General features: G+C 49.5%; 1 protein-coding gene across 1 annotated transcript in view; it reads left to right on the top strand.

Annotated features, from left to right (window-relative positions):
* The window catches only part of ATF6B (activating transcription factor 6 beta), a 240442-nt gene extending 218061 nt beyond the window's left edge, over window positions 1–22381 (top strand). Inside the window, exon 16 of the mRNA XM_069634975.1 lies at window positions 21674–22381. Coding sequence (XP_069491076.1) covers window positions 21674–21966 — 293 coding nt within the window. The 3' untranslated portion in view covers window positions 21967–22381. The remainder of the gene's footprint in view (window positions 1–21673) is intronic.
* Window positions 22382–23988: the final 1607 nt, after the last annotated feature.

Below are 23988 nucleotides of genomic sequence, written 5' to 3'. Positions count from 1 at the left end.
TTCATGTTCCTTGATCTGGCTGGTGCCCCCTCCCATCTCTCTGAGGAGGCGGGTGCCCCCTCGCTGAGATCTGAGGGGGTGGGTGCCCCCTCCCATGTCTCTGAGGGGGTGAGTGCCCCCTCCCATGTCTCTGAGGAGGTGGGTGCTCCCTCGCTGAGATCTGAGAATGTGGGTGCTCCCTCCCATGTCTCTGGGTGCTCCCTCGCTGAGATCTGAGGAGGTGGGTGCTCCCTCGCTGAGATCTGAGGAGGCGGGTGCCCCCTCGCTGAGATCTGAGGGGGTGGGTGCCCCCTCCCATGTCTCTGAGGAGGTGGGTGCCCCCTCCCATGTCTCTGAGGAGCTGGGTGCCCCCTCCCATGTCTCTGAGGAGGTGGGTGACCCCTCACTGAGATCTGAGGAGGTGGGTGCCCCCTCCCATATCTCTGAGGAGGTGGGTGCCCTCTCGCTGAGATCTGAGGAGGTGGGGGGTGCCTCCTCCCATGTCTCTGAGGAGGTGGGTGCCCCCTCGCTGAGATCTGAGGAGGTGGGTGCTCCCTCGCTGAGATCTGAGGAGGTGGGTGCTCCCTCGCTGAGATCTGAGGAGGCGGGAGCCCCCTCCCATGTCTCTGAGGAGGTGGGTGCTCCCTCGCTGAGATCTGAGGAGGTGGGTGACCCCTCACTGAGATCTGAGGAGGTGGGTGCCCCCTCCCATGTCTCTGAGGAGGTGGGTGCCCTCTCGCTGAGATCTGAGGAGGTGGGGGGTGCCTCCTCCCATGTCTCTGAGGAGGTGGGTGCCCCCTCCCTGAGATCTGAGGAGGTGGGCGTTCCCTCGCTAGTCTCTCAGCTGGTTGATGTTACCTCCCTGGTTCATGTTCCCTGTGCTGGCTGGTGCACCCTCTCTGGTCTCTGAGGAGGTGGATTTCCCCTCCTTTGTCTCTCCGCAGGTGGATGCCCTCCTCCCTGGTTCATGTTCCCTGAGTCCCCCTCCCTGGTCTCTGAGGCGGCGGGCGCCCCCTCACATGGTGTCTCAGCTTGTGGGTACCCACCTGCCTGGCTCCTATTTCTTGAGCTGGTCGGGGCCCCCCTGTCTGGTCTCTGAGGCGACGGGCGCCCCCTCACCTGGTGTCTCCGCTTGTGGGTACCCTCCTGCCTGGCTCCTATTTCTTGAGCTGGTCAGGGCCCCCCTGTCTGGGCTCTGAGGCGGTGGGTGCTCTTTCCCTGGTCTCTTGAAACACTTGTGTATAGGCGCGTTACAAATGCCATATCATATCTCAGCTGGTGGATGCCCTCCTCCCTGTTTCCACAGTAAGCCGGTAGCCCCTCCCTGCTCTCTGAGGAGGTGGGTGCCCCCTCCCTGGTCCCTCAGCTGCTGGATGCCCCCCTTCTTGATTCCTCTTCCCTGAGCTGGCCTGTGCCCCCTGCTCTCTCTATGAGGAGGTGAGTGCCCCCTCCCTGGTCTCTGAGGTGGGTGCCCTCTCCCTGGTCTCTCCGCTGCTGGATGCCCCCCATCTTGATTCCTCTTCCCTGAGCAGGCCTGTTCCCCCTCCTCGCTCTCTGAGGAGGGGGGTGCCCCCTCCCTGGTCTCTCAGCTGCTGGATGCCCCCCTTCTTGATTCCTCTTCCCTGAGCAGGCCTGTGCCCCTTCTCGCTCTCTGGGGAGGTGAGTGCCCCCTCCCTGCTCTCTGATGTGGGTGCCCCCTCCCTGGTCTTTCAGCTGCTGCATGCCCCCCTTCTTGATTCCTCTTCCCTGAGCAGGCCTGTGCCCCCTCCCTGCTCTCTGATGTGGGTGCCCCCTCCCTGGTCTCTCAGCTGCTGCATGACCCCCTTCTTGATTCCTCTTCCCTGAGCTGTCCTGTGCCCCCCCTCGCTCTCTGAGGAGGTGAGTGCCCCCTCCCTGGTCTCTGAGGAGGTGAGTGCCCCCTCCCTGGTCTCTAAGCTGCTGGATGCCCCCCTTCTTGATTTCTCTTCCCTGAGCAGGCCTGTGCCCCCTCCTCGCTCTCTGAGGAGGTGAGTGCCCCCTCCCTGCTCTCTGATGTGGGTGCCCCCTCCCTGGTCTCTCAGCTGCTGCATGCCCCCCTTCTTGATTCCTCTTCCCTGAGCAGGCCTGTGCCCCCTCCTCGCTCTCTGAGGAGGCGAGTGCCCGCTCCCTGCTCTCTGATGTGGGTGCCCCCTCCCTGGTCTCTCAGCTGCTGCATGCCCCCCTTCTTGATTCCTCTTCCCTGAGCTGGCCTGTGCCCCCTCCTCATTCGCTGAGGAGGTGGGTGCCCCCTCTCTGGTCTCTGAGGTGGGTGCCCCCCTCCCTGGTCTTCCGCCTGCTCTGTTGATGTGGGTTTGTTTTGGTAACGCACCTGGGATGTAGCTGTGGGCTGACGGTGCTGATAGCCTGGGCATGCAAGCTGTCTGCTGGTAATCCGCCATCTCTCAGTTCCTTGGGCGCGCCCCATGTGCTTGTCTGAGTGTTGAGTCTACTGGCCTGTTTCTTCTTCATTTCCTCGTCGAGCTCTCGTCCTTTGTGGGCTCTCCCTGTGGGCTTTTCCTGGCTTCTTCTCTCTGCCTTGGCCCCTCTCTCTCTAATTTCCTTTTCTCCCTCCTCTCTTCCTTTCTCTGGTCTTCCTGCTGTCCTTTACCCCTTTCCTCTCCTGCTCAATGTTTTGCTTGACCCTTTCATTTCTTCCCTGTGTGGAGCCCCGGTTTCCCAGCCCTGGTTCGTGCAAGGGTGTACTCTTTCCTTCTCCGAGCAGGGGCACCACCAACCCCAGCCCGCTGGGCAGAGTGGGGTGGTGCACCACTAAATGAATATCGCTGTTAATGGGAGATGGGCTACACCCTGAGTTCCTTGATCACTAAGGGACACAGGCACCAGAGTGAATTTTATAGGGATCCAACGGGGACCCCTTTTCATTTAATAAAACCACTTGTACCTTTTATCTTTTCCCTAGAATTCCCCTGGCGTAAGTTCCAACTAACTGGGAACCTGCTACGCCAGCTCACCCTGCTTGGAGGGTTCTCGGGGACCTTTAGGGTGAGTCTGGCGCAACAGCCCCCATACCTAAACTCAAGTACCACCCACATGGAGTGTGTGTGAGGCAGAGGATGGCCTCTGTGGGTGGTCCCATCTAGCTAGGTGGCCTCAGGCAGGCTGCAGCACTATCCCACTACCTCACGCCAGAGTTCCTCCCCTCTACTTTAAATAATGGTCCTCTTTATATATTGTCTTACCCTTACTTAACTCTAATTAGCATGCCCCCTAACACTTATCCCAAACATTACACTCCCCCTACAGACCAATTGCCCTACATAACGGTTCTTAAATATAGACATCTAACTACACATACATGTATTAATTGATTTACAACATATATACTACATAAAACACTGTCACAATGGAGTGACTGCTGCAGTCGGTCACACCTCTGCAGTACCTTGGCGTCGGTCTCTGGTGTTGCTTGCTCTGTGCTTGCTGGTGACAAGGCTGATCCTTGCAGCAAGGCAGATCCTGGTGGCTGGCAGGCCCTGTCCTCTGACACATGGTGGGACCCTGGCCCCTCTTCTTCCTTCATGGTGTCACCACATGTGGCCACACACACTCACCGAGGAGCCAGCGCTCTTATTAAAGACCTGGGCGCCCCCCTGTGCGAGTTGGGTCCACTGCCATGCACCATGGCTCTTTGTTTATTTTCACGGTGAGCTTCGTTGGCTGGGGGACCGACCCGACATCACTGCTGCGCCCACTGCATTGTTCAATTATTCTGGGTGGGCTCTGTTGGCTTTCAGGCCCACCCAACATCACTGCCGCACCCACTGGGCCATTTTGAAATCTGGCAGTGTCCCTGTGCCACTGTGATCGCAACATGCGGCCATGTTAAAGTCAGGCGTCGTCCCCATGGCAACAGGGGATGCTGCTGTGATCACTGCTACGTGCTGCGGCCTTCTTCTGGCCCGACCCCTCAAAATTGCATTGATGGGCACAAGGGGAAGGTTGCGGTCTTCACCCGGGCTGCTCCGCTGGCTGACTGGAGCTTTCTTTACCTGAGCCGCTCAACAGAGCGGCCCGGGACTTCCTCCTCCTGATCTTCACCCGGGCTGCTCCGCTGGCTGACTGGAGCTTTCTTTACCTGAGCCGCTCAACAGAGCGGCCCGGGACTTCCTCCTCCTGATCTTCACCCGGGTTGGCCAGCGAGGTCAACGCGGGAGTGGGACTTTGGTATTCACAGCTCTACCCTCCAGGTGCTGCTCCCTTGCTTCTCCTCCCAGGGTGCGTCTAGCATACGCAACCCGGGAGGACTTCATTGAAGTGTTGCCAGGTGCGCTTATTATAAGCGACTTTGGGCTTCTTTTTGCCTAAAGTCGCTTATAATATTTGAAGGTCGCTTGTCGCGGCTTTTGTCCGCTTGTTTGAGCAGATGTACGCGTGTAATTGGGCTTGTTTGCCTGGCAGCCAAACCCATTACAAGTCACAGCTCCACATGGCGTCCTGCACGGGAATGTGAAGCAGGTTCAGTAATAACCCCCCTGGAGCAGCGTATTGTCCTTAATGGCCTGCAATTACACCTTTGTCTTCCTCGAGGGCTGCTCTCTCATTTAACACATGCTTAGACATTTGGCACTGATGGGGCATTTGCATCTGAAAGGCCCCTCATGGATTGTTACCTCAGTGCCCCATCAATGCCAAATGCCTGAAAATATGCAGAACAGAAAGCCTCTTATGAAAGGAAGCCATGAAAAAGGATTGTTCTGCATTTTTCACAATAGCAAGCAAGAAGTTTGTGACAACCATTTCAACACAGTAGTGGAAAAAGAAAATGTAGTTCCGACATGGATTACTTCGCATTGTCATACTTCTAGTTTTCCATGAATTCAGCAAAAAATAAAGCTGAACCAAAAATCTTTTGACTGAGCATTTTATTTCTCGGAATTGATATATTACATGGTTGCTTTAAGCTTTGGTAGATTGCAAATACAATTATCAGAGCGCTCAGTTACCATCCCATGCATGAGCGAGCCATCCAGTCCAGGATTCTGCTATTTGACGGTTTTCCTCCACATGTAATTTAGGAAAACTACAAGTCCCAGAATTCCAATCAAAAACAGGACTGGATGGCTTTCCCGAAAATGGTAATGAAGGTTTAGGGCTCTGCTCTGTATGGCAATACTAATTTGGGCCTTGAAATACAAAATGTAATTATTTTTTACAAGGTGCAGCATGAAATATATATGTTGTAATGCCCAAACTTTACAGTGGGTTAACGTTCCAGCATCACTGTTTAAACTGTGTGATCCTGGGCAAATAAACCCTTCTAGTAAACAGCACTGGCCTGAGCAGAGCCAACATTAATTTCCCCCCATTTTTCTGCCAGTCACCAATGAGCCTTCCAGAGTACTGCCACAGCAGGGAATGGGTTAATCTTTGCTATGCCCTGTTATGCTATGTCTTGTATAGCATACAGTCTATCACTGTCACGGTTTCTTGGAATTTCAGGATCTGCAGGAGGCGTGGTATGGGCTAATTTAGGAGCAGGCAAGGTTGCTTTGTAGCACTGTTTTATGACTGCAGATATGAGAAGACGGGGCTCCCTGTATTCATTTAGTGAGCTGTCTGGAGCAGTAGACAATTTGATATGATATGATAAAGCATTTGTAACGCGCCTATACACAAGTGTTTCAATTTGCGCTAACGTAAATTGTTTGATTGTAGTGCAGGCCGGACTGGTGTTTGAGGAGTGTGGAGGGTTGAGTTTGTGCATCTGTGGTGAGCTAGGGTACTAGGGATGTTCAGTTTGGACACATGCCTTCTGGTGGTGTACATTATATTGTGTAACCTGTGCTGTTTCTATTTAACACAACTTAACACAATTGCTGTATTCTCTCTATGCATGTTTATGCTTTTGTGTTAAGTTTCTTACTTTTGAGACCTTTCTACAGCATTTTAGGTGTGCGCTTGTTTTTTCAGCTTCTTTTGATGGGAGGCAGCTTGTTTTGGGCTTCTTTTGGAGGGGCATTCAGCTTATTTTTTTCTTTCCGACCTGGCAACACTATGGGGCCACCTCGCTGGCCATCAGGGGGCACGGCTGGGCAGCCTAGTCTGGAATGGCCCCGGCCCCGTTCTTAGCTGGCACAGGCAGTAGCTGACATGCTGCCTGGGCCATGAATTCCACTGGGCCCGTCCGGTCTGGCCGTTAGGCGCATCAGCTCCGGGGTGTCCGAGCTGCCCCTTGTATCAGTTTCTAGGCCCCCTGGTTCCCTCTATGGGGGGGACTCAGAGCGCACCCCTAGCGCCATATTCAGGATGCAGGCCCTGGGGGGCTGCTCAGGGCAGCGACAGCTTCTCTCCTTTTTCTCTCATTCTCCAACTGTCTTTTTTAACAGTATTTGTTTCAAATCCTCTTTGGCTTCTTTTCGCCCCTAAATGTTGTCTTATTGTTCTTTTCTTTTACCATTCCATCCAGCCCCCTGGTGAGCGGGATGGTTTCTTCCAAAACACAGACACAGGACATAAACATAAATAAAAGAGACACTACACTTGCATAAACACGCCTATTACCGTGCTGTTTGCGCCTTTATTTCTCTGTGTTCCCTCAGGGAACACGCATGTAGCCAGACTAGCTGGGCCGCATGGGTCCTGCATGCCGCCCCTGGCTCTTGCCCGATTTTCCTCTTAAGATTACCTGCTCTTCGCCCTTTCTTCAGGTCACTTGTATCTTTCCTTTTCCTCCCTTGCTTTCTGGCACCCACCTCGGTTTCCTCTTAGCTGTTCTCCCAGGCTCCCCATCCCATCCGCCTCACACTCTTCTCGCCCAACATTGCCCTTTTCTCTCTGTTCCTTTCTCAAATCTTATATCTCGTGTTGCCCTGGTGTTCCCCATGCTGTGCCCCGCTCCCTTGCCACAGGAAGCTAATTTGTGGGTTGCGTGTCCGAAGGCCGTGCCGCTGTGTGATCTTGGGCATCTGACCTGCCCTCTCCGGCAGTGGCAGCATGTGCGGAGGGGTGCCGTGGAAACGTGGGAAGGGATCAGTCTTTCTCGTTCTCCCTTTCCAGGCCCCCGCATCCTCCTCCCCTTCCTTCATCTCCCTGCACCTCTCTAGCCCGGGCACGCCCGCCCGGGTGCCTTCCAGCTGTCTGCTGCGGGTAAGGATTCAAGCCCCCAGCCCACGCAGCTGCTGACACCTATGAGCTAGATGTGGAGAGCACACAATAGAACAGGTGGCCAGAACTCCCGCCTCACCGCCCGATGCATTTCTCTTCCGTGCTTCTAGTCCAGAGAGATAGCTCAGTGTGTTGATGGCTCACTGCAGAGTTTTCGGCACACTCTTTAGGTCACATGTTGCAATACCAGAAGGACCGAGTCAACCTTTGGCCCGGAGCATGAGAAACCAAGGACCACTAGATAAATACACGCTTATTGTTTAAGGCGCCAAGAAACAAGTCGTGTTGGGTTGTGCGCTATCAATATTCGATTACTCCATTTCTGCATCTAGGATTCCAAAATAGGAACGGGGCCCGCTGCTAAAGCGCCTTGAGAAGGTGGTGTGACAAAACTTAATAGCAAGGAGCATTTGGGAATGGTTTGTATATTGACAGGATGGCCACGGCAAACACATAAGGGCGTGGTCTAGGGCTCCAAAAGGCAACCGCGGCATGAAAAGGGGAGCCATCAGAGGCAAGGCAATACGTCCTTCCAAAAGCATTCTTAAACAAGCACTGGCAATGCCAACAGTTTGGGCTTTTGTGTATGCATGGGAAAGTCACTTAGCAGGCACAGCCCTAATGGAATTAACTGGCCGTTGATGGTAGCAGGCAAAATGGTGCGAGTACATGGCCATCCAATGGCAGTGCCTGGCAAATTATTTTTGCATTTATTTCAGCGCACAAAGCCCGTGGGCATCTAGGCGCTAGTTCCAGAAAGTGCATAGTACAGGGTACAGTTCAAAGTGCAAGAATACACATATGGTTACAAAGTGTATGAATACAGACTGGCACAGCCTCACCTCATGGTGCGGGCGGGGGGGGGGGGGGGGGCTGCTCCACGCATGCAGATGGGCAGAATGTCAAAGCCATTGGCTGTGCAAATGCTCGTTTTTAACAGGACTTCAGTGAAGAACATGCATATACCTTGAGTGGCTGCTGAAGGCAGACCATGTTAAGACCTTTTTATTACACCAGTAGTATGTTTACGGCTCCAATTAAGTCATTAACTCCCAGAAGACTGATTTAAAAATACTGGCAGGACTTTGAGTGCACAGTTTGATGGTAAGGCTTGAATAAAGCAAGCTCAAAGAGTTCTCACGAGGCAGTGTTTTGGGCAAGGAGGGGCAGGAACTGGGTGGGAATGGGCATAGGGATTAACATGGCCATGGGCAGTCAATGGGGAGGGGGGCAAATAGCCAAACACCACCGACAAGCTGTGTCCTTCTTCATATGCAATGTCACCGCATCTGTACTCTAATGCAATAGTTTCGGCTTATTGGTGTCGCAAGTAACACCTAATAGCCCAAACTAAAAAGGATTTCGAGCATTTCCTGAAATATCCAGTGCCGAACCTTTAGGGGCTACAGACAGCAAACTTCATCTTAAAAGCCATGAATCTAGCCCGCAGCTGGCCTCGCGCGCTCCTGCGAGTATACTCCTCAATGCCTTACGTTTCTCTGACTGGCATGTGTTAACTTGAGCGTACTCTATACAGAATGAACTAAATGGTGAATTTCAGATCAGATTTGTAGCTCAGTGACTTGAAGTTGGGGGTGACTTTACATTGCAGAGTGCTTGGGAGAATGTTCAGTTTGTGCCAATTCCCTTTAACCTTAGAGACCCCCAACCCTTTGAATCTGAGACCTTTGTGATTTTAACCTCTTGAGTGAGTGGGCCTTTTTGCCACCCGCTCGTGCCTTTTCCTTCCGACTAAGATCTTGAGTTCCTTATGTTTTAATGGAGTCTGGTGAACTCCATAGGCATCTGCTTTTTCATATAGTGACACAAGTGCCACAGAGGAGACCAAGGGACTCCTCTAAATGTTTAAATACATTTTCTTGTGTGAACTACAGTTCCCAAGAATAGTAGGACAACCTTTCCAGCGCACACCACCTCATGTGGAGTACTGGGGGGGTTACATAGTAACTCCTTATCCCACTTCTCATGTAACCTTTTTGTTACACTAACTTGAACGGCTGGCGGCAGTGACTTCTTTTTACTACCTTTTGTGCAATGTAGCTGCAGGCTGATTTCTCAGCTGCAGTACAGCACCCATGGGTGCCCATTTTACCAAAGTGGCCCCTGTCTTCTTTTTATGCCATTTCTTTGTTTGTTAGTTCCTTCTGGGCTTTTACTCCATTGTTTAGATCAGGTTTGAGTCCATTGTGTGTTTTCTCTTTTGTTCTGACCCAGGCTCTAGTGTGTCTGGGAAGGCAGGAAGTGAGGGAGGAGCCCAAAACTTCACTGGCCTTTGTTTGTAGGCATGCCTGGCCGAAACCAATTCCAACTGGGTAATCGGCGGTCCTAGAGGACGACCCCCCCCTGTGTCATTGACAGCTTAGTGCTGTGAAGGAATGGGATTTTGCATACAAAGTTGAGGGATTTGGGACTACAGGCAGAGTCGACCACTGCAACATCAAATCCAAAGAAGGTGCAGAGAGAAGCCAGCAGCACCTTCAATGACCGCTAAAGCACCAGGGAAGCATTGCAGCTGTGCTGAACTAGTTTTCCTATCGACAGGGAAGCTCCGCCAATGTCGACTTCCTCCCATAGGGTAGTGGGACCAACTAGCCTCAAGACCTGCTTTGTTCTGGGCCAACCGCTGTGTCACTGCAACTTTCCTGGGTTGTAATTTCCCAGTACCCGGGGTACCTGGACCATCGACGAGTGCAACGTTTTCCAAAGGACGAATCCAGCAGAAACTTTACAGGCATCCTTGCGAGTCTACAGAAGCAAGACATCTTCGTCCAGAGTCCCCTCACCAGAGTTCAGGACCGAGGGCCAGAGGAAATTCCAACCCGGGATATTCGTTCCTCTTTGGCGCTGAGAAAAAGGCGCCAAAACCACAAATAGCCACTGAAACAAGTGGAGTCCATTGTTGCAGAGTCCCTCTCGAGAGCTCTGCTGCAGATCCCGCCAGACGCCCTCCCTTTTGTCACCACAAACAAGGTCCAATAACAAAGTTCTGCATCGCTGCATCAAGAAGTCGTCAGCTGGAACATCTGCTTCAATTGTAAGGGACTTGTGGGGCTTTTGATTTAAATGTCTCTAGCCAAACCTAGTGCTTCGTAGCTTGGGGTGCTTCTTTCTATCCTTTTTGAATTGCTGCATTTCACATGGGCAGGCCTAACAGCTTGTGCACATTAGGTAGGCTCTCTTGAGCTCCTGGATTGTTCCTCAATGAAATACTGACTGTTCAACCAGCTTTTTCTAAGGAGATTGCATCAGACCTAGATCTGTCGTATTGACTTTGGCTGTCCTGGCTTCCTAAAGGCATCCCTCCTGAACCCTATTTTCTTTGGCAGTGCTTGTCCCCTATAAAGGTTTTAATTGTTTTAGTTATTGCTGGGGGAAAAGACTCCCCACATCTCTCTGGGAGAAAAGACTATTGTTAGAGTGCTACAGTGTTCTAGTTTACTCTTAACACTTTTTCCCTCCAAACTCAATATTGTATGGTTAACCATAAGTGCTACTACTGACCTTAATAGGTGTCACTCGGTGTGCTGGAAATGTTTTAGTGCAAAATGAATGTACTCACCTGCATTATTGCTGCTTGAACAACTTGATTCAGAAATTCTACTTGGTGTTACTATTAGTTGCTGCCTTTTTAGTGTGATTCATTTGCTTTGTGTATAAAGAAATAATTTAATGTAACTTTTACGGGTGTACGTGTTTACTTGAAGGCTTGCATTTACCAATTTCATTGTACTGCTCTACAGCTCACAGTACCCCTTATAAGATAAGAATGGCTGCTCAGCCAGTTTACCGACTTGTTTGTTTATTAATTTGATAATGCGCACCAAGCCCTTGGGCAGCTGGGCGCAGCAATACAAGAATTCTCGAAATTTGTTTCAGTGCCTGTCAAAATATAGTACATACATGTGAATACAAAGAGTGAATTACAATACAGGATACATTACAGTTAGTGTTGCAACAATGAATAGGCGGGTGGGTAAGTCACAAGTTCTTAGACAGTAGTTATTAAAGATTGAAGAGATTATGGATCGTTTGAGCGGAGCCATTTGAGGGCATTGATTCTGAATCTAGTGTACGGTAAGAGGCGTCTGAGGTCAATAGGGAGTGTGTTCCATGCTGTGTAGGACAGGCCTATGTTAAAGGTTGGGTCACTAATACCAAGCAGATAAGTCTTGTAAAGTCCCACACCAGTTGGACTCTACAAAATCCTACCTAACAGCGACAAGTGCTGGAAATGAAAGAACATGTGCCCCAGGAACACAGCACCTGAGGGGAAACTGCCAGAGTTATGGCGGTGGAACTAGCGGGGAGTCATAACATGCAAGGGATTGGCTTGTAAAAAAAAACAGGTCAACAATAACTGCTAATTCTGTAGCAAAAACTTGAACCGTGAACAAATCTGATAACAAACCAACCTGATGGCGTATATAATTAGTTATTGTAACATATTGCACCAAAAGAGCATAATTGTAGCTTTATTTTCCCCACCCTGTATGGATGCCTACAAGTAATAGTACGTCAATGAATATGACCCTAATACATTCTCCTCTGGGTTTTACAAATGTGCAATCAAGTTTGAAAAAACAGTAAAGAAATGCATGATGCAGTCAACTTCTTGTAGTCATTGTTTCACATAGCATGCAGCTTTGCACATCCCTCACATTTCCAGTCACCAAATGTTCACACCTCTTAAGTGAAATGTCGCAGATTTTAGTCACTCCCTATTAGCTACTCACTGCTGTCTCTGCAGCCACGTATGTTTATCAGACCTTAATGAAAAACAAGAACCACAAAAGAACATTGTTCTTCAGAGCTCAGAAGTAAGTCACTGAGCACTGAAACAGCTGACCATGGTGTGGCAGCTTGGGTATGGCCTTTTAGTATCCCACGATTTAGGGGGGGGCGATTTCAGTAAGGCCACCCCTATTCCTGCACGGCTAGATAACCCTCTATTCCACAAAGAGCAACACCACGTGAACATGTTCTTCCCCTTTAACTACATGGTGCAGATCTTGAGGCCAGTGACGGTGCAACCTTTTCGTTCACCCCTGCCTAACTGCACACCTACTAGTCCGAGCCTCTTGTCCTATCAATAAAGCCTCTCACCGATTAGTTCAAGTCTGCGAACCGCTGCACCCTTTTTGGAGTTCGAGTAGCTCCTCACTTAATGCCCAACTGCTTACGATGGACACATCCAGGGATGGGATGCTACTGAGCGAGATCGGGAAGGCCTATCAGGCTATGGTTCAGGGTGTGCATGAGCCACATCGTCAAGCCAAGCTCCAAACCACCCGTCAAAATTCTAGTCTCTGAACCTTTCCTCAAGATTTTTAGAGGCAAATGGACTTCTCCCTTGAGCAAGTCCTCATAGGTCGCTGCCTTTCCCACTGCTGGCTTCTGCTGGTTTGATTATGGTCCAGCACCTTCTACCCTATGAGACGTGGCCTACAGACTGATCCTGGTTCCATTAATGCAGAGACAGTTACCCATCACTCCATGATGCTCTAATGCGACAGAGGTCCGAGTAGGCCATGCTTGCCCATGCATTGAGACAGGCTGCTGAACCCTTTCCGGAAGCACAGAATCCGCCTTCTGATTGGAGCAGTCAATTCTTTTAATTGGCCATTCCCCCTCTTGCCCTGACTTCAAGAAATTGACTACTGGTTTCCAAACCTTGCACATCTTCTAAAAGGACAGTTCATTGGTGGCCAAAGGATCCCAAATCTGGAATGAGATCCTGATGGCAGTATGCTCCCCTCCCAGCCCAACTGGTCATCGTCTGCGGCCACGTGTCGGGTCTGCACCCTGCAATGGCTGGATCGAGCATGCTGAGGGTCTGATGCTTTGTACTTCTACACCTCTATGGTTTGGAACATTAATGTGTAGATTCAGAGTTGATGGTTGAGACTCAAGTTGGGGTTTGGGGTAGAGATCCTTTAACTTCAGGTGACCTCGTACCTCGGCTCCATATCACCCCACAGGCCTGACATGTGACTGGTTCTTACCCCAGTACTGCTGATCTCCCAGAGGTATTAGTATGCCAGAGATTCTCCTGCTTTCCCTCTAGGTCGACCCCCCACCCCCTCTGGCTCATAATCTTACTTAAGAGTAAGGTCATTGTGAGCTTATGCTCCAACTTGTAATAACTGTGGTAACGCGCAATGAGAACCCCCATCAGACCCTCAGTGGACTGTTCCAACACTAGCGTGATTTTCTACTGTAGTAATCTCAACATTTCAGGGCAAGCCCCACCAATCCTGCCACCATATCACAGACCACTCGAGGGAACGCTTCAGTCCAATGTGACCAACGTAAGTCCCCGTTCAAGGCCCAACATCACATCCTGGAAGAGGAAGGCATAGACTGCACATTCGATGGCAGCCCGTCCTCATATAACATGTGTTCCTTCTAGCCCAAACACTGTAGATTCCTGACTGCAAGATCTCCTCAGTCGCATGCACATGTCGATCCTGTGACCGGTGCCCCCTGGCAGCCCTATTATAAATAGTTGTGTCCTGCAAGGACAATACTGCTTTTTGGAGGCCCTGCTGAGATGATGCAACATTAGCAAATGTTTAGGGATTGTAGTTCAGACTAAGGGTACTTGTGTGTTTGTGAATAGTTTTTATTTTGTATTATTGTCTTTTGTAAAGCGTTCATCCATCTGGACAGCTGGGATCTGAAAGGAAGGAGTAAATGGGGGCATCATAGGAATTGGGAAGGGGGCCCTGATCATAAGCTAGAAGCCGGTGTTGCCTTCCCAAACGCAAGCAAAGGGAAAGAGGCTGCCTTTGCTACCTTTGGTCACCTGTGGTAGCAGTGGTCAGGTTTTCATGACTGAGCTCTCAGGAGGGGAGCTGGGTAGACCAGGAGTACAGAGGAACTCATTTTCTAAATAAATTGTCATTTGGTGGCGGAGAGCCGTTTGGTTTCCACAGCAATGTATACGGACCCCGCTGCCAAATTTGCATAATTTGCACTACAGGGTGCAAATGGAAAGGGAAAAAGGCGGCATACGAGCGTGTACAGCGCCTTTTGCCCTTTGCATTTGCACTCTGCAGTGCAAAGTGAGTAAATTCTGCCTGGCATACTGGCATGCCAGGCAGCATTTACTTTTCATTGTGAGCGCCACTTGCCATGCTCGCATGACAAGCGGTGCTCACAATTTCAATTAAACTGGGAAATATGTAATTTCAATTGTTTTTATTTGTTTAATTGTACACGCTCCCTGCCCGCTGAGCGTGTACAATGGATGCCTATAGGGTCCGCCTGCTTTATGCTAATGCATAAAGCAGACAGACCCCAGTGGCATCTCCAGCATTTGTGCAGGAATGAAAATCCATGCTGGCGCAGCTGCTGGAGCATTTGTATGATGGAGAGAAAGGGAGGAAGCAGTACTGCAAGTTGCATTCTGGCCCTCTTCTCTGCTATACAAATGATTGAAAGTGAGCCGTGGCATGGAAGCAAGGCGTTAAAGCCTTACTCAAGGGTTTTCGGCCTTGCATTCACATTACGGCTCAGTGCAACATGAGCCCCAGGGCGTTAAGATGGATTTTCAGTACTAGCCCTGATGGAGGGATCTGAGAGGTCACTCTAGAAGATGAACGGGGTAATTGAAGAACTCTATCAAGGTAAGCATGGACTGAGCAGTAAGGTAGACTTCAGAGATCTGGAGTGGGTTAATACTACAGTTAACCACACACACATAACTCAAATACGTAAGGCAACAAAGGAGTACAAACCAGTAGTTTATTAGGCCTTTACTCTAAGCAAGTAAAGTAAATGTCAAGCAATCAGTTAATCCTTAAACAATCTATACCCATATACTCACAGTTGGTGATCACAAAGTGGGGTCAACCACACTTTACACAGAAACCCAGTAAAGCAGTTCAAATCAACAAAGCGTGAATAACTGTGCTAAGGTGGACAGCCCACAGGATGGTTGCTGGACGCTTCTGATGGCTTTTGGTTGCAGGCTTCTTGTGTAGGGGTCCGGACTTGTTGGTCCCACCAACTCAAGGGCTGAAGCATCGACGAGCGTCTTCTTGGATTGTTGCAAGAGTGACAGGGGTTCACCAGACTTGTCTTTGACAATGCTGTCATCCTCAGCAGAGGTTTTCAGTACAGGGCTCCTCTTTTTCACGGTCTTGGCTCCAGTCGACTATCTGCTGATCAGCTGCAGTACCCCGTGACCCCTCTTATCCCGCAACCTGGGTGGGGCGGCCCCAACCTTCCAATGGCAAGGATTTGCACCATTCAAACTTTCCAGAGTCGTTCAGTCGTGCACAGCCAGTGGCCTCCCTTCTACACAGCACCAGGCATTCCTTAGCAGGAGTGTTGATTCGTCGGTCCCATCCCCCACATCCTGCCAGCTTGCACATGCCTTCACGTTCCCAGGGAGTCCAAGCTAGGTTCTGCCAACGTGCATGCCTTGTATTGTAATCCCTGCCCTGAAAAGGCATGAAGAAAGGCAAAGAACCAGATGGGCAATGGACAGGGCGGAAACCACATGGCCTGCACATTTTGAGTATCTCTCTTTCAAAATGGAATAATGCAGTCAAAAATAAATGTGCTCCCTGAGAGTACTGAAAGAACAGAATATAGCTGCTGCCAAGGACTTACCTGCACACATCAAAAGGTAACAAAAACGTTACCACTGAAAAAGAAAAAGGGAGACATACTACCCGTGCAGCGTTTCTCTGTGAGGTGGGGTGTGCTATATTAAAACAACATATACATATAGCACGGGGACTGGGCACGCCCTGCACTGGTCACTAGAAGGCCTGACCGGTGGCCCCAAAGTAGTCGAGTTGAGCAAGGAAAAGGAGTAAAACGACTTTACTTGCCGCTATAAAGTCAGGACAGGATTCAAGCCATAGCAAATAGCTGGGGGTTCCATTGATGTCAATGGAAGGATGGTTTCAAAAAGCCATTATCAAAACCTATTCTTGAGATTTCACGGAACATCCTTCCGACTGGCGACCTATTAGAAAGCGGAAGACAGATACTGAAAGCTGATGGCCCTTGGAGATTCTGCAAAGAACCAGTCATAACAGCCTCTTCATACCACATAACTGTGGCCTGCAAAAAACTCCAAGATCTAAGATCGAAACACCTCGCCAATCTTGCTAATAAGATGATGGTCCTCTCTGCTGAAGAATGGTGACCTTTGCTCTTGATGGGCAAAATTAAACCCATGATAGTAGCGACAATGACATTTTTGGAGGAAACGTTCTTAAAGCCTTATGGAAAATAGACACATTAAATCAAGCTACCACCCCACGTCATTACCAAAATGGATGAACAGCCAGAGTGGACATATTCCGATCCAATGCAATATTTTTGATTGGACCTATCTTCCACATGTACATGGAACAGTTGATGGACCCATCTTCCACATGTACATGGAACAGTTGATGGACCCATCTTCCACATGTACATGGAACAGTTGATGGACCTATCTTCCACATGTACATGGAACAGTTGATGGACCTATCTTCCACATGTACATGGAACAGTTGATGGACCCATCTTCCACATGTACATGGAACAGTTGATGGACCCATCTTCCACATGTACATGGCACAGTTGATGGACCCATCTTCCACATGTACATGGAACAGTTGATGGACCCATCTTCCACATGTACATGGAACAGTTGATGGACCCATCTTCCACATGTACATGGAACAGTTGATGGACCCATCTTCCACATGTACATGGAACAGTTGATGGACCCATCTTCCACATGTACATGGAACAGTTGATTGACCTATCTTCCACATGTACATGAAACAGTTGATGGACCTATCTTCCACATGTACATGGAACAGTTGATGGACCTATCTTCCACATGTACATGGAACAGTTGATGTACAATTTTGAAAGGTTTTGAATAAATCAAATTAAAAACCAAAAAGGGGAAAAAAACGTTCCCAACACGGGATATGGCAGTATTACTTGACATAAAGCAATTCCCTTACCTGGGTATATGTTGAATTACATAAAATCTCGTAGTGGGTCGGTAAGACTGTAGGCCCATAAACGGGTGAGTAAAATAGGTATGGAAAGGCTCTGGTGCAGAGTGGAACTTTCATTAGTCTTTGAACTGCCTAGTGGGGGCATCCGTAAAGTTCCAATCCCAAAGCGGGCCTTACAACAGAGAGTGTCCCAGAAGTACCACAGGACCCCTATCTTCTCAACTGCGGGTTGCCCTCAGATAGGAGATAACAAGGGGAGACCGGCCTGCTTCTGATTGTCTGAGCAGTGCAGTGGTCCTCATGCTGCATGCCCCGACCCCACATGGGCCCAGGGTTAAAGATCCAATCATTGTTGAGGATAGGATCTTCTGTTTAGATTCACTCAGGGTGCAGCCAAAAGGTGAGCCAAGTGGACGATACTTCAGTCTAGTATTTGTGATCATTTCTGACCAGCAGTAATTGCTTGGATCTGGTGAAGGTCAGAGGTCAACAGTGGCAGTTCCCGGTCTTCCTGTCTCCAGGGGCAAAGGTCTAGCAGCTTGGCAAGGACCTTCCAGCAAGAATGACGTGTAGTCACTGATGAAGAGGAGTTATGGAAGGTGGGGCTTTGGGGCTGATCATCTGGTCTGATGGCAGCACAGCTCGGGTGCGGATGTTCCAGATTTGGAAGTTCAGGAAGAAGGCTCTCCCGGGTGTGACACAATTTCCTTTATGTAAGTGGAGTTGCAGTCACATGTCTTGGGCACTGCTGATTTTCGGTGCTTTTGGTGTTTCGTGTTCTTGCCTCACCCTACTGGTGTCCGGAGACAGAACAGGCAATAAAGCTGCTCGAGGCCCGGGGTCTCGAGTCCTTTCTTCATTGCAGGTCCCATAGATTCCAAGAAAGTAGGCAGCATTGGACTCCCTCTGGAAGAAGGACATCTATACAACCGATAATTGAAGAACTTTGCTATCAGGAGCGTCTTGAAGGTTTCAGGACCAGGGAAGGCTTGCACATGTCCAGTCTTTTGGTTGACATCATCTTCAGTGTTTCAGGACTCGTCTTCAGGTTCTACAAAGCAATGGTGCAAGTCCTCTAATGGGGAATTCGTGTGTGGGGGTACCCTGGCCTCCGCCACAGGGTTGCATCCATTCAAACATTCTGAAAGCCACCGAGTCAGTTGCGAGGTGCCACGGTCCAACGTTTCAGTGTCTTGAACCAACCTTTTCAGGTGTGGGTTCAAGGTTAAATCCCAGGCACCATTCACAAGTTGGTCATAGTTGGTCCTGGCAAGTGCAGCACTCTTACTATGGCAAGCAGAAGCATTGGCCATATAAGGCCACATCATCTTTACCATTCACTCTCTCATAGGCTCAGGGTTCAACTGTTAGACTCCCTACTAGAGTTTACTCGGGAGGCCCCAGTAAAGGTACCCCCAGATACAGCAGACAGTACACCCCAGAATCACAAAATGCCTGCAGCCAATAGCTTGAGCCCATAAAGCCAGATGAGCTAGGAGACTAGCACACAGAAAATGAGTACAGGGTGTTCCTGCACTGTGAGGACTTTGGGTGCCTCTGGGGGAATAGGCAGTGTCTGCATGTCTGAGGCCTCAGATTAGGGTTTATGAGAGAGTAGAAAGGCAGGTAATCCAGTCCAGGAAAGTCAACATTCACATGAACGCTGGCCAGAGTGACTGGATCGAACTTTTGCTCTCACAGTCTATAGTATGTCTTCTCTTCAGCAAATCATACTATCGGGTTGAAGACGAAGATGTGGATGTAAGGAGTTCTGGAAGGAGGTGCTGTGATAGTGGCAATTGGAGAGATTGTCCCGCTTATCCACTGCTACGTGTCACCATGTTTTGGGAGACTGATTTTTGGCATGTGGTTGCCTGTTAGAGGGCCCCTTGCCCTGTAGAGCATTGGGGGTGAGGCATAGGCTCCTAGAGTTAATGCATTGTTTTGTTGCCAATGACTGCAGTGTCTTTCTGACCTGGATGGTGTGGACTGCATTTTGTAGGCCAAATATAAGCCCAACAGCATAGTTTTGGGCACATGGTAGAGTCGGCAACCTTTCAGCAGGTAGGTCAGCATGCACACAGTTGCAGTGCTCAAGGTGGCACTTGGAATTGGAGGAGCCTGTGTGGCAGAGGCCCCTGGAGGCGGAATTCACTTGCACTACAAACGATACACCTACATCATAAATAACATGCAAGGTTGTGAGCACTTCTTGTGCTATCTTGGGGTAAGTAACATCTTGGAGCAGTAGCGCTCCCTTTTTCATTTCACTTTATGGGGAATTCATTTTTCTTTAATTAAAGCTGCAGGGTGCTTGGCGCCATGTTTCCGACCCCCGCAGACAAATTTCTTGTGCTCTCGTGGGACAGGTAACATCTTAGAGCCGCAGCGCTCCCATTTTGATTTTATCTTTATGGGGAATTTGTTTTTCTTTAGTCAGTCTAAGTTGTAGCGCACCCAGCACCTTGTTTTCTTCTCTACTTGGCTCACCTGCTTTTCTGCTTCCTCTGTCTCACTAAGCGCCTCCCTTTCCCGCCCACTGATTGGCCCTTAGAGCCCCTGAAAACACCGGAACTAGAATCGACACACGGCCCTGCACTCGTCTCCCCCAGGCACATTTCCTGTGCTCTCGTGGGACAAGTAACATCTTGGAGCCACAGCGCTATCATGTTTGTTTAACTTTAGGCAGAATTTGGGATTCGTTTTCCTTTTTTTAATCTAAGCTGTAGCGCACTCAGCGTCTTGTTTTCATCCGTTCCCGGCTCACCCGCATTGCTGCTTTGTTTCTATAACTAAGCGCCTCCCTTTTCCACCAATGCCCACTGTTTGGCCCTTGCAACCCCACCCCTGTCACCTGGAACACCTCATCTACAGCACTTCCAGAGCAGCCTCTGGCCTGGGCTGCACCTGTGGCTAAGGGCCCCGAGGCTAAGGGCAGCTCTTACAGAATCAGCCCAGATCGTGTCTGCCGGTGTGAGTCGGAGAAGCAGAAAGTCTGCAGCCGTTAACCAGCAGCTACAGACAAGGTAAGTGTGGTGCGGACAGGGGGCACAGCAAACACTGCACCCCACGAAACTGACCCACCTTATTTCTTACTTCCACGATAGCCCACAACAGTATGGTAGTCATATCTGGCAGTTAAACCATTGTTAACTAGCCATCCTAGACAACTCCTTTAACTACCCCACCACCTAATTAGCCTACTCCACCAGGCACGCAACCTGCCTATGCCTATCAGCTACAGTATTTACCTCACTTATACAAGGTAGCCATCCTGTAACTAGCCTCATCTAGATAGAATTGTGGAGATTAACATGCGTCACATCTAGATGGCGATGCCACTAACCAACCTTACAAAAAATCTCACCCCTCTGTCAAACTCCAACTAAACATAAACATACCTCTTAAGCACAAAAACACACACACTTCACTACAATGCAACAGCAAAACAAACCACACATAGCCTCACACAACAGCACATGACGGCTGCCAACCATAAACACACCTAAGCTCAGCGAACAGTATTAACCGAACTGAAGCTGCCAACAGCACATGAAAGCTCTCTTGCACTTTTCCCGCTCAGTCTCACTAACCCATCCTACCCTCTTTCCTTTCAGATCTGCCAGTTTGCCATTGGGCCACTCCGATGGTGATAGTGTGCGGCATAAATATCCTATAACATAACATGGAGATTTAGTGTTGTGGGAGATCGCAAGGATGCAGCGAGTGACTCCACGCTCCAGCCCCAGCAGGGTGACTTCTGCCTTAGTCATTTAGGCACCATTCTCCAGAGGTTCTCCACGTGTGGAACAATTACTTCACATGTATTTTTTGGTCTAGTGCAGAAGAATATTTTGAAATGTTCCCTATCGGGATGGAAGTGAAAAGCCCACGGGGAGAGTCTGGATTTGTAGGGGCCTCTTAATTAGGCAGATTAATATAGGTATTGAAGCTCTAAGGCGGTAGGCCACCCTGGAGGAGCAGGTCTTTCCCGGGAGGGTGAGCTAGTCGATCATGACAGAATAAGCCGAGTTGGTGTAGGATTGGGTGATATATTCCCACATACTCATTCTTACGTTTGTTTTAGTATCCTTGTGCTTTGCAAGCTCTAGGTACAGTAGACCATGCTTCTGTAATCCGAACATTGAGCGTGGGTTCTCGTGGTCAGTGTGTGTGCAGCTTCTTGTAGGACCTGTTGGTCTGGGAGCCCAGTAGTGTATTGACCATTCTCCGTATGGGATGCCTGCGTTTGGGCGGTGTAGGTGAAGAAGAGATTTCAATGATTGGATTTGCTAGTCCCGTTAGGTGTTTGTTGTTTTTGACTCCTTCAGGCACAGCCAGTGCAGGGATGCCTTTATTGGATCTGGATGAGGTTGGTTGTAAGGTAATATTCCTCACTGGTGCATTACATGTTTTTACACAGATCATTGCTGTATAAATATTGCATCTCAAGTAATCCATATGGGCATATAATCTTGCCATCCTGTGCTATTCATTGTTTTTGGAAACCCTTTGTCCATTCACAGTTTTTTCTTTCCTTTCCCTCCTCACAGAGAGTCTGTATAATTCGACCCGCGACATCGAGATGATGATGCAGATCGACTGCGAGGTGATGGACACACGCATGATAGAGATCAAGAGCTCCACTGTTCCACCATTTCTGCGCAAGGAACCGGACAACCGCACCACTACTAGCACCACCTTTCCCCACGAAAGCCCCACAGGCCCGACCTTCACAAGGGTCCACCCCAGGACAGTGCCGATCACCACCACAAATCCTCCGGGGAACCTGTCCCTGTACCTGGAGGATGAGAAAGAGGTGGAGCGGGGGGACGGCCATGCGTAGGAGCCATGGCATCCTTGGTGTGGAGAATGGCAGGAGAGCCAGCAGTGACCCCTGCATGACCTTCTCTCTGCCGGCCCTGTGAGTGGGGACAGCATACACCATGCAGACTCTTTCTCCTCATATGCAGAGGCAAAGACTTGTCACCATATAGTGAACATTATGTCGGGGGTTTTCTGCACTCGCAGAAGACTACAGACTGTACACATGGAACCAATGGGCCAATGTACAGGTGCACTGAGGCTTTCTGGCTCTGAGGGTCGGCGCAGCGCTTGCATTGCTGCCATTGTTATGAATGGTTGCATGGTTGCGAGGGACGCAAAGAAAACCATGCCACAGAATGTCATGGAAAAGACTGCATGGCTGCATTCCACTACTATGTGTGGTCCTCCACTTGAATAACGCGCCCTTAAACCTTCTGCAGCCTGGTCAATCCAGGGGATGCTGGATAATGCTTGGCCAGTTCTGAGCTCAGGAAGCAGCGGCTGGAACTTTGGCTTGAAAATGATCAGAGACGTATCCACCAAACCCCCCATGTCCATTGCTAATGCCATGGAAGAAACATTAAGGGGGAGCTGAGAAGCAGGAGCCCTTTGATTGCACTGGTGTGATTTAGGAATTTCTGCACAGGTTTACGCGTCACACTCTTGCATAATGCATGACCTTATGCACTAGACACCAGATAACATGGGCAAATCCTACCCATCTATAGAACGCAAACGGGTTCCAGATAAGGACCAATAGAACCCAACACCACCCCTGGAGCCGATTCCTTTTACAAAACATCCCTGATTGACTTTGAAAGAGTAGTCTGTGGCTGTTGACCTTAAAGTGAAAGCTCATGTCAAGTTTGGGGGCCGTAAGGGGGTTTATCATAGAACCCGTCCCCAACTCCTAGAAAAGAAAGATTGTGTCCTGTCAAATGTTGATGCTTCTTGATTCTTTGATGCCAATTTTTTATAGAAAAAATAAGACCCATGTAGAGAGCTGTATATAGAATGTTTTTTAAGAACTTTTTTTAACAGATGTATGGGAAAGGGGCGAAAAGTGGGTGCAAATGGGGAACGAGGTACCACTTTTGATGCATTTGCTGTTCAGACTCTGTGGAAGGTTCCTGTCAGCTGCTGCTTTCGTCCAAGGGCCTTGGGCCGGTAGAGTTAAGTCTGCGTTTGATGCTGTACCCTTTTGGACTATTGGTGACTTCACCTTTCCTTTAAACAAGTCTATCTGCATTGGAAGTCACTGAAAACTGCACGACGCGTGTTTCCTGATGTTCAAAGCCACACTACCTAATCCCAGTCTTTGGCAAGGTGTCCAAGGTCATTGATGGTCATCTTATGGTAATGTCTATTAATGCTTGTGGTGACATACCCCTACACCTTAACCAAAAAGGAGGTGCCTTCTGGCACTTACAATCCGATGCCCACATTTAAAGAGCTTTTATAATTTAAATGGGCTGGGGCTCTTAATTTCCAAATCAGTCTCTCTCTCATCTGCACGCGGGTAGACTCTTTTGAGCTGTTCCCTCACTCACCATGCCGGTGCTCCCACAAGAAGCAGACATTGCCCTAGTGCTGGGGAAGGCTGAGCTCTGCACTCTCTTGACGCCCTTGTCAATTTCCGATGTTTTTCATTTAGTCGAAGAATCTGAAGGACTCTTAAGAACTTGCCAACGTCCTGTGTCGAGAGCGGCCTGCCTGGCACGGGAGACTGCATTGAAAGTCGGTTACCAAGAAGAGACACTGCAATGTGTGTCTTGCCTGTGGTGCACACGGGGGAATAGGGAATACAGGGATACTAAATGCTGGATTCCTGATCTGAGTTATGCTTTTTCTTTTATTTTTGTGACCCCCCCCCCCCAGTTACCTGACAGATCTTCCGCCAAGATGCTGCTTCCCCTCCATCTGCAGCCCTCTGACATCCAGTGTGAACAGTGTTCATGCTGCTGCGGCATGCCCTGTCGGATGATTTGCTCTTTGGAAGAAGACCCTGTGCAAGAGAGATCTTTGATCAGATGGAATGGGG

Source organism: Ambystoma mexicanum, chromosome 13 (assembly GCF_040938575.1).
Source record: "Ambystoma mexicanum isolate Mex_15411 chromosome 13, UKY_AmexF1_1, whole genome shotgun sequence".
Classification (NCBI taxonomy): domain Eukaryota; kingdom Metazoa; phylum Chordata; class Amphibia; order Caudata; family Ambystomatidae; genus Ambystoma; species Ambystoma mexicanum.
The sequence above is the reverse complement of the archived record's forward strand: the minus strand, read 5'-3'. Positions and strand labels throughout refer to the sequence as shown.